The 11296-nt window shown below is 41.8% G+C and overlaps 1 protein-coding gene across 1 annotated transcript in view; it reads right to left on the reverse strand.

Annotated features, from left to right (window-relative positions):
• Positions 1-1207: 1207 nt before the first annotated feature.
• The window catches only part of LOC310783040 (palmitoyltransferase ZDHHC20-A-like), a 16833-nt gene continuing 6744 nt past the window's right edge, over positions 1208-11296 (reverse strand). Inside the window, exons 6-13 of the mRNA XM_083643822.1 lie at positions 10207-10239; positions 7883-8003; positions 5498-5630; positions 5233-5359; positions 4103-4189; positions 3926-4005; positions 3527-3559; positions 1208-2853 (exon numbers count right to left, since the gene is read on the reverse strand). Coding sequence (XP_083499948.1) covers positions 3531-3559; positions 3926-4005; positions 4103-4189; positions 5233-5359; positions 5498-5630; positions 7883-8003; positions 10207-10239 — 610 coding nt within the window. The 3' untranslated portion in view covers positions 1208-2853; positions 3527-3530. The remainder of the gene's footprint in view (positions 2854-3526; positions 3560-3925; positions 4006-4102; positions 4190-5232; positions 5360-5497; positions 5631-7882; positions 8004-10206; positions 10240-11296) is intronic.

Below are 11296 nucleotides of genomic sequence, written 5' to 3' on the forward strand. Positions count from 1 at the left end.
GAGTTGTACAATCTCTACAACCCAGTTTCTCTGGGTTGTAGAGATTACTTGCAAAACCCCATTCAATGGACAGCTCTACAACCCAGTTTCTCTGGGTTGTAGAGATTACTTGCAAAACCCCATTCAATGGATAAACCTGGGGTCTCCGAGGCCTGGGTGGGCCGCAGGACCCTGTGGAGGTCCTGGGGTCGCTTCGGGGGGTCTGCGGGCCGAACGGAAGGTCTGGGGGCCGAACGGAGGGTTCGAGACCCTCAGGGGTCGTCTCTGGAGACCCCTCCAAGCCTCTCCCATGCCCCATGCCTAATCCTAACCCAGACCCTAACCTCTCCCACCCCCATGCCTAAACCTAACCTCTCCCACCCCCATGCCTAAACCTAACCTCTCCCACCCCTAATCCTGAACCTAACCTCTCCCACCCCCCATGCCTAACCCTAACCCTAACCCTAACCCACCCCCCATGCCTAAACCTAACCTCTCCCACCCCCATGCCTAAACCTAACCTCTCCCACCCCTAACCCTAACCCACCCCCCATGCCTAAACCTAACCTCTCCCACCCCTAACCCTAAACCTAACCTCTCCCACCCCCATGCCTAAACCTAACCTCTCCCACCCCTAACCCTAACCTCTCCCATCCCCCATGCCTAAACCTAAGGACACAGGGGTCCAAGCAGACCCTCCCCATGGCTGCAGAGGTGGGCAGGGTGGTTGAGAGAAGAGCCAATGGAGAATCCTATCCATTAAATGAGGTTTTGCAAGTAATCTGTACAACCCCTGAATCCTACCCATTAAATGGGGTTTTGCAAGTAATCTCTACAACCCCAGGGAAACTGGGTTGTAGAGATTGTACAACTCCTCTCCATTCGATGGGGGCATTTGAATGCAATTCCTTTCCATTGAATGAGGTGATTCATAGTAGATCGGGTGCACCTCTGCAGTGTGTTGTGGTAAATTTGAGACAGACAGCTAAAAGTTAAACTTGCTGCTCATATGTCCGCTATGTGAGCTATTTTGGAAAATTAGACAAAGTACGCTTCCCCCCCCCCCTTTTTTTTTTTACACGTGTTAACATATTCTGCAATCTATTAGCTCTCTGCTGGGACAATCAAAATTCATAAAGTATTTGCATAGATGACTGTGAAACATACATTTTTGGAGTGCGGACGTGTTGACCAAATCCCACAGTTAAAGATGCAGGCAGTTGTGCATGTTATGTGGAGTGCCCAGAGATAATTGGTAATAACATGAGAATTGGTTGACGTTGAAATCAGTGTGGGCATTTCAAAACCAGCGCGGTCCAGCTGAGTGCGTGCACATTTAGGTCGACTTCTAGCTGCATCACATTTTATTGCATTATTCACTGGCATGGTTTCCTACATTCAAAATCAATATCTTATGAAAGTATTTGTATTGAATGTTGATGAGCAACTACTCAAACCAGAATTTTTCTGGTAAATGGATGAAGCCATTGCAGCTTCCTTTAGCTCTATGGTCATAGTCGGCCATTAAGTACGGTAATGTTTAAGCTCTTAGCTGTATGGCTGCACTGAGCACCACCGTGCCTCCAATGCGCTGCTTGTTGTCTTGATATGTTCCAGAACCTTTTCCCTCCAGAGCGACTCGTGGAAACATCGACCCCTTGGTGTTCGGGGACCTCATCATTTCCAAATTAAGCACTGTGTGTGAGGGTTTGTACTGTGCTTTCATTCTGGGCATCTGTTCCTCTTTGCATTTGCCTTCAAACTTTTCATTTCAAAGATTGAGCCAATTTATTAAAAAAAACTACATTGCAAAAGGTGGAAGTTTAATTAGTGTGGAAAAAAATACACACTAATACACTGTAAATTAAGGGGACAAACAAGACTACGGTATGTTAATATTACACCCTTTTAAAATGCAAAATACATTTCTATAAAACAAATGTGGCAATGCAAACAAGAGACATAGAAAAACAATTTGCATAAACTTCTAAAAGCTTGATAAATACATTAGAAAAATATGTAGTGCAATGAACAATGGCAAACTCACTGAGCATGTGTTAATTACAGGTATTATATAATTATTGAGGCTGAGAGCTTTTTACCTGCAACTTTTTCCCTCAAAATTATAGCTTATATCATTTGCTTATCACCTACAATTTGGAATGTGAAAAGTAAACATTTTATTAAAATAAAGTGTAAACAGAAAGTCCTTCCAATCCCCTTTACTGCAAACTTGTAAACTAAATTAGACCACGAAAATAGACTATTGTCCTATAACTACACTGTCCCAAGCATTCAACTGGCAGTTACAAAATGATATGTTTATTGCACTCACTGTCATCAGTGTTTGAAAAGTCAACGGCAGTAACCAAATTATGAGTGCTAATGCATTTCTAGGTCCAGAAGACAACTCTAGCTTTGGTGGTCCCATGGCTCTAAATCAAACATACCCAATTTAGAGGCTTAACCATTAATACTAGATAAATACTGATAAATTATGATTCTCTTCTAATGTGAATAATCTGTACTGATGATTTAAAAAAATACATTGGCTTGTCCCAGAGTTATTCAGCTGCAATAATGAAAAGAAGTTCTTTGAATGTTTTTGGATAGCAATAAAGACAAAGTCTGTGAGAGCGCACTAGAGTCTGGCGCAGTCTGTGAGGTCCGTGTGCAGTCTGTCGACCGTGAAAACAATGGTACTAGTTTAGGGAGGAGGAACGGTCCATTGAATGTACATACAAGAGTTGCAGCTTGAGACTGGACCGTCAAAAGCAGAAGGGTGGTGGAGGATGGTCCCTGTGGAGGTGCTGATGCTGCTGGTTTTAAGGCTTTTATTCTCTCTGAGGAGGACTGAGCTTACGTCCCGCTGAGCTGCAGGAAAACAACAGTCAACACAGAGAAGCAACACACACCAGCAAACCAGCACAGTATAGAGCGTCCAAGTCACGCCCTCTTCTGGCTTTGGCATGGGAACTAAGAGATTTCATTCCCTATTTGATTTGTCCATAGACGTTTCATAAAATCCTTATAAAAGGTTGTACTTGGTGGAACCAAGCGATTCAGCTATATTCAGAATCAGGAGAGACCATAGAACAGAGGTTTTCAAAGTGGGGGGCGGCCCTCCCCAGGGGGCTCCAAGCAGTTTCAGGGGAGGCACAGTGAATCGAAGTGAAAAAAAGATGACATTTGTTATCAAAAGGAGATCACATAGAAAAGCCCAATGTGTGTGGTTTGGTTAAATAGATAGTTCAGGGATACAGTTACTGTTTTTCCAACTTTCCCAGAGTCAAATTGACATCAATGCCTTCAGACAGACCTTTTCTATGTATGCCAAACAGTAATATCAGGCTATCTTGGCTCAATTGTTGAGTGTCTATGGGATCAAATAACATAGTCATGATCCCATAGGCATCCAGGAATTGAGCGAGGGGGGCGCTACTTTTTTCTGAGAAAAATGAAAGGATCAAATCCCTTAGGTCCCATCCCCAACCCGGAAGAGGGCATGACTTAGGCACTCTATTGAATTGATTTCCTTTCCACATACCTGCTTACGACTCCCTCTCCATTGTGACCGCATCTGAAAGGCAAACATTAAAACACAACATGCTTGAGGAAATGTAATCATGCAGTGACCAAAAAAGGGCAAAACAAATCATGGAATGGATGGAAAGGTAAAGGCTTTGGGAGGAAATTCACACATAGGCATCAACTTCACTATTTATATTTGTCTAAGAAACACATTTAAAGTATTTAAGCCTAAGCTTTTAAACCAAAATGGCTTTAACATAATGAAAAACATAGTACATTCGATCAGGTGGGGCTAAACCTTTGACAGGCAGTGTAGTGTACATACTATATTATGGTATGGAGATGATTTAATACATACAGTACGAATATAAAGCAAAATGACAAAAGTAATGTGGGAAAAGGATTGACAACACACCAGTTTTGGCTTTGCTGGCATCCGCTGTGTGTCGTACATTGTTACCAAGAACTGAAGGGTTGGCTTCACCATCAACAGGCCTGCAATTAGGTAAATCAGAGATTAATTCCCAATAAAAGTACGGTAACTGAAAGTAAACTGGTGACAAATTATTTTCAAGAAATGATCAATACTAGCCTTTTGCCATTTTCCTGGAGGACAGCATTGGCCTGCTCAGGATCTATGTGAATCAATCTTGTATGAAAGGAATGTCCATCACCCAGACTGACGAAACAGAGACAGAGAGAGTGTTAGTCGCTATGTCAGAGCTAGAGGGATCCAGCCATCCAGTGTTTTTATTATAGTTTTGTGTCTACTTCATTCGTCTTTATTTTCATCTCATTTTCCTCCACTCCATTAAAAGGGCTTTTACATTCACAATAGATATGAAGTTGACAAGTTGGTAACACTTTACAATACTGTAACACAAAAATTGGGTAGTTACTAAGGAACGAGTCAGGAACGAACCATTAGTTCATGAATAGTTAATAGGTACCGGTAGTTCCTTAATGGTAGTTACTTAAGAACTGGCCATTAGTTACCATGTTAACGAACCAGTAAGTAATGATTACTTCCTTAAAAATATTTTTTTTCTTTTTTTTCTTTCGCTAGTTCATGAGTAGTTAATGGGTAGTTCCTTAATGACCCTTAATGGTAGTTCCTTAAATATCCTTAATGGTAGTTACTTAAGAACTGACCATTAGTTACCATGTTAATGAACCAGTAAGTAATGATGAAGTAATCATTAACTAATGATTAATTCCCTAGTAACAACTAAGCATGAAGCCCTGCTTTACTTGAGGGGGCACAGACATGGTAACTAATGGTAAAGTAATCATGAACTAATGATTAATTCCCTAGTAACAGCTATGGTAACTAATAGTCTGTTCTTAAGTAACTACCCATTAACTACTCATGAACTAGGAGAAAAAAATGAAGGAAGTAATCATTACTTACTGGTTCGTTAACATGGTAACTAATGGTCAGTTCCTAAGTAACTACCATTAAGGAACTACCTATTAACTATTCAGGAACTAATCATTAACTATTCATCAACTAATGGTTAGTTCCTGACTAGTTCCTCAATAACTACCCATTTTTTGTGTTACAGTATTGTAAAGTGTTACCTACAAGTTTTATGATGCAAACCCTGCTAGTATACAGCTAATTAGCCTTGAGCAGCGTAGAGACAGTCCCACTTATTTATTCATATATTTGTGATTGCAATGGTGATAAGTACATTTGTGTGGTGTGGACAGGAGATTCACCATGAGAAAACGGGAAAGATCCAGTACTTCTTCTGATCTCCAAACACCTCCGCCACATTGCGGCTACAGCCCAGAGAAAATCCATTTTTGTCTGGACCATTTGGGAAGATGGGGGCCCTAAAAGCCTCTGAAAGATGGATAACATGCCAATTTAATTTAAATTTATTTTATTCTTTGACAGTGATGTGACCGTGAGAGAGTGGTTTTAAAGAATCAGTCAAATGATATGTGAATATTTGTTTGGAAATACATGAATGACAACTACCTATCGTGGTCCTGTTCTTTCCTATAAGCCATAGATGGTAGCTGAAAAGTGACAGGATGCTGATGAAGAACATGGCCGCCACGAAAAACAGAAACAGGATGTGGAATTTGGCGTGCGTGTCAGGCAGCTGTTTCTGCAGAGGGGAAAGAGAGAACAGAAGTGTTAACAATCATACCACTCTTCTTGTCTGCAACATTTCTCAGATAGACTTTAATGTTTCATTGGCTGCATTTGCTCCCCACCAACTGCGCCATAGTGAAGTGTATGTTTTATATCTATTCCAAGCTGTCACTCCATATTTTACATAAATACCACCTGTAATGCCTACATTAAAATAAAAAATAAGTAATCTGAAGGGCTGGGTCATTTGAGCAGTGAGTGTGGGTGGCGCTAATGCATCTTTTAATTTGTTTACAAAGCACTGTTAAACAAAACCGTAGAAGAAGAAAAGCAGCAGTGAGAGTGCAGTCTGGGGTGTTCGACTTGTTGACGCCTCCCCTGACTGCACTCGCCTGCTCTCGTCTGCTTTCCAGGCGAGGCGGCAGTCAACTCAAACGAGCCAATTGTGACAAGACTGATCAGTGATGTCATAGGGGGCACACACACCCTGATGATGTCATCAGTGATATCATAATGGGGCAACACACACAAGGAGGATTGTGACATCACTGATGCAATAACATGTAGTGAGCAACACACACACACACACACACACACACAGTGATGTCACATAGGGCAGGCCAATAGGGCAGGCAAGGCCGAGCCTAGGGATCGAGCACGCGTAGCACGCAAGATGCCTAGTTAGCTATACAAACAAACAGAAATCCATAATTTACTTTAGTAAATTATGCATTTACGATGAACCTAACCTATATAACGATACCAATCCAATACCAAACACCAAACATCAATACTGAGTATATAACCACTTTGCCTAAAGCTGATGGAACATTTATTGGCGACAGAGGAGTTCAGACAGAGTTGACAGACATGAGAGAGTTGACCTACTTCCACAATGAAAACAAGACTAGGCTGCTTCAATGACATCAGGATTGCCTGATGTGAAACCTTTAAAAATAGTTATTGGGTCATCTAAGCAACCGATCTAGTAATACAAGATATTCCCTCACTGGGTTGGATGACAGAAGAAGCCTTTGTCTCCAGCAAAGCAGTATGGTGGCACATGGAGAGAGACCTCGTCTTCTCCAGGGAGCATGAACAAATAACAATAAGCTCAGAGACACTGAAGAGGATCCTCCAGTCACATGACACACAGTAGTGATACAATTATAAAAAGCACATTGTTAATGATATCTCTCTGGTCTCTTTGCAATCAGCCACTTTAGTCACTAAACACAAAAACCAGATGATGACGATACCTGTGAACTTTACAGTTTTTCATGCAAGTTCATTCAGATGTGCTCAAATTTAATTCAAAATTTTGTTTTTCAATATTTATCTGCTTATTGTGAGAATGAGAATCACTTTTATTGCCACAGTAGGTAATCCAGTGGTTCCCAACTTTAGGGTTGCGACCCTAAGTGGGGTCGCCTGAAATTTTTTTTTTTTTTTTTTTTACACCACACACAATTTAAAACTAGCGAAGATGATCAAGGTCACTTGTGTTTTGTTTGTTTGTTTGAGTTCCGAGTTTAAAGTGAAAGTGATAATCTCTAAGATTTGAGTTTTGTTCTCTTGGGTGATACCTACATTATGGCGATGAGTGGTAATTGCAGATGAGATCCAAACAGTGTCAATGGGCTCACTATCAGATATTGACTTTTTTTTATGAAAATGTTTGAGATTATAACTTTAAATCAGGATTCTGAGAATAAAGCCGGAATTCTGAAAATAAAGTCAGAATTTGGAGGTTAAATTCAGAATTCTCAGATTAAAGTCACAATTCTGAGGGGAAAAAGAAGCATACTATGTGACATCACTGACGATGTCATCGTCACTGATGACATTATCGATGGTGTACCGGAATTTGAATGTCGAGGGTCCCTAGATTTCTGTGACGTCAAAATCGGGTCACGAGCCAAAAAAGGTTGGGAACCCCTGAGGTAATCAGTTTACATACAAGGATACATAATCGTTGGGAATACCTACGTGTTATGGAAGCTTATTGCAATTTAGTTTCTGGTTAAAATGGGAATAGTATTCAATAGAAGATGACATGTGGTATTGTTTGGGCTCTAGCATCCTCCTGTGGGGCCACCTGTCAGTCACCGTTTTCCTGTTTTAACCCCCTGCTGCTCGCCTGCTCCTGTTTCTACTGATTAATAATAGATGTGACACCTCCTTTGACAAGCCGCCATCACAACCACAGTTCACAAGCAAGAACATGTTTTTTTTAGCAAATATTTTTTTTGTTTTTGTACTTACGGTCCAGAATTTGATGAAATACTGGATGACTGTGGCTGAAATTACTGCACAATACAGTGCTGCGTAGGCCAGGAACAAGACAAAGTACTTGTAGTTTGAGAATCCAACGCAGTTATTCACCCTGGAAAGAAAGAAGCCAGGGACAGGAGCAGGAAGAGATGACAAAGAGAGAGAGGAATCCATCACATGCATAATGCTTAGCTTCTCCATCCACTGGCTGTCTGTAGAGAATAAAAGACTTACAATTTTACAGTAAAAAAATAAGAAAAAATATAAAATTACAGCATTAATAATGTAGGTAAATAAAGCTGAAGGAAAAAGCGGCCCGCGAGCCTGTGTGCGCTGGAATTGCATTTTTCTTTTTTTTTACAGTGCACCTGAACACAACATGCAAGATAAGAAGAATAAGGCCCCTATCGTTGCATCGGCGCTGTTTCTAGGCCGAGCGGCAGGCGCAGATCAAAGCAGTGGGCGTGGACAGGCGCACTTGATATCGTCGTGCTGGCGCTAGATGCAGCCCAAAGCATTACAACCACGCCTTTTAGGCGTAAAATTATGCACCGTCATGCTCATTGGATAAGTGCAATAAACGAATGGCACGCTTGCCTTTTTAGCTCCAATTCCACTGGTCCCGCAAAACTAGACGAAACCCAAGCCTCTGATCCCCCCCCCCCCCCCCCCACCTCCCTTCATCCCGTCTGTCTCCATATATCGGCTATTATTCCATATTATGATGCTTCTCAAACCAATCTAACTGCAGTTTAAATAGCCTACTGCAAGCATGTAAATACGCTACACTATAGCAAGATCAAAGTGAAAATAATGTTCTATGCATCAGCTAGAAAAATATAGCCTATTAGATTGGTGAAAGTTTGTCCAGAAAGATATCATTTTCTCTCGCCTGCTGCAGGAAGGATGATGCACATAAATATACCCTACATTATGTCAAGTCATTGCATAAATGTGTTTTTATTGTAAAACTAAATGTGAAATAGGGCCAAGTTATTGGAGGGACATCACAGTATAGCAGATGCCATTAGAAGCGCGTTCCGAAGCGCGTTCCGCTGTTACTTCTCTAAATCACGTTAACTCGACAAGGGGTATATATAGGCCCAGGAGGACATATATGTTTCACATAGGGTGGTGTTTTCATTTCGATGTTTTATTTGGTCCAATATTGAAATGTTGACAATGGCAGGCTGTGTTACCATTACACATTAATTTAGAACTACCTTTTATATCTATTTTGGCTCATTTGGTGGCTATTTAGTAGCGAAATGAAGAAACACAATGCATGCTGGGAACTCAGAGAGAGAGAGAGAGAAGGGTGACAGAGAAGAAGCAGTGAAGGCACAGAATAGGCCTGCTTTTCAAAAGCGCAAAGCGCTAAATGTAGGCCAGGTCCCAAGATATCACTAGGCTGGTATTTAGCGCCGACACGCCCACTTTGGGACTGCGCCACGCCCATTCGGCCTAAAGCGCATTTGGCAGCCTAAAGCCTATTGCTATCTTGCCGAAACAGGCGCAAGGCACGTTTTTTTGCGGTTAAGGCCCGTAATAGCGCCGATGGCCTGTGGGAGAATAGAGCCCTAAGTGTCCAAATGTTCATGTCATTCTGGCCAATACTCCACTTCTGTTGTAACATTTCAGTCTGGAATATGGAATATCTTTCAATAATCTTTATGACTAAAAGGCTAAAAGTAATCTCATGTGTAAGAAATTACTGTTCTACATTGAAGTAAAAATTTAAATAATTAACTCGTTGGTTTTGGTTGGTTTGGTTTTATTTAGCTCCAAGAGTGCATTTTTGTTCTTGTGTGACCCTCAACAAGCTTTGAGAATCCCCGGCCACTTACTGATACTTGTGCTTAAATTAACCCACTCATATTCTTGTTTATTTCAAGAAAAACATTTTGGCTAGTGGAAATTCTAATTGGCTGGTAACTTTGAAATCTAGCCGCCATATTGGCAGGTGGTCAAAAAAGTTAATTTCAAGCTCTGCAGGGAGAGCAGGTGGTGACATAGGAGTGAGAAAAGGATCAAATATTGGTGGTTAAGACTGAGTAATGACATCACAACTGTTAATTTAAAATTAGTTATTTCTCTAAATCTGCCTTCAAATGCTCAAAAGTTTTTGCCGTTCGGCCTCCAGCCCTGGGCCCTCAGCAAAATGTGGCCCTTGGTGAAAAGTAATTGAAGACCCCTGTCCTACAGCTTCCTATGAATAACACTACTGAAAGGCAGGAAACTTATAATGATGGGGTAAAAATAGTGTCAATACAGGACAGGACTGTGTCAATACAGTTGTAGGTGAAATGGCATACCAGGGGCAGTGATGGTCCATCTTCAGCACACACCTTCAGGAAGGGACAGGCGGCATAAGAAAAAAGATACAGACCATTACTTTTTTTGGATCAAGTTATTTCAGCTTTTTCTCCCATTTTCTCCCCAATTGTACTTGGCAAATTCCCCCTGCTGTCCCGGTTGTTGCTCCACCCCCTCTGCCGATCTGGGGAGATAGCGAGGAGTTTCACCAGCAGGTCGTAGCGAGTGGGAGGAACAGGGCCGGCCCGCCCTATATGCGAACTAAGCGGCTGCCTAGAGCCCCGGGAGTTGCCAGGGGCCCCCTATATAAAAAAAAAAAAAAAAAAAAAAAAAAAAACTTTTTTCTTTTTATAAACATAGGCTATAATATTATAGGCTGTGTTTGGTAGTTAAAACATAGGTTGACGTTTATTTATGTTTGTAGTTTAAACAAAAACATAAATACTGTAGGCTACATACAGTACAACACAAAAGGCTGTTATTTACCTTTTGTCGCCACCTGGTGAGTAAATATATATATAACTAAAACCATTAAAATTGACAACCAGTCCTGCATGTATCTACCGGTCCTTGGCACAAAAAAGGTTGGGAACCCCTGGTTTAACTGACCTGGCAACCCCTATGGCTGCTGGGGTCTACACGCTTGCTTGACACTGATAGGTCTACAAACGAGCATCATCATCATCACGTTTGTTTGTTTTAAATATTCCTCTAAATATGGCTAAAAGTCCAAAAAACGTCAAATTTTCTTTGGCGCTGCCCTGGCGGGCACCACCGAGAGTCCCCTCCTTACAGCACCCCCTACTTAAAAATACTTCCAGCGCGGATGCCCCCAAACCCCCGCCGCTGGGAGGGGGCCCCTAATCTATATCCTGCTTAGGGCCCCCAGAGGGATAGGGCCGGCCCTGGGGAGGATCACGCTATTCCCCCGAGTTTGCCCTCCCCCCAAACAGGCGCCCCAACCAACCAGAGGAGGCACTAGTGCAGTGACCAGGACTCAGCTCATACCCCAGCGGCCTCCTACCACCAGACACGGCAATAGACCCTTTTCACGTGGGCTATTTTGTGTTGAAAAGGCAGGGTAAACAC

The sequence above is a fragment of the Poromitra crassiceps genome (genome assembly GCF_964638095.1).
Source record: "Poromitra crassiceps genome assembly, chromosome: 1".
Lineage (NCBI taxonomy): Eukaryota > Metazoa > Chordata > Actinopteri > Beryciformes > Melamphaidae > Poromitra > Poromitra crassiceps.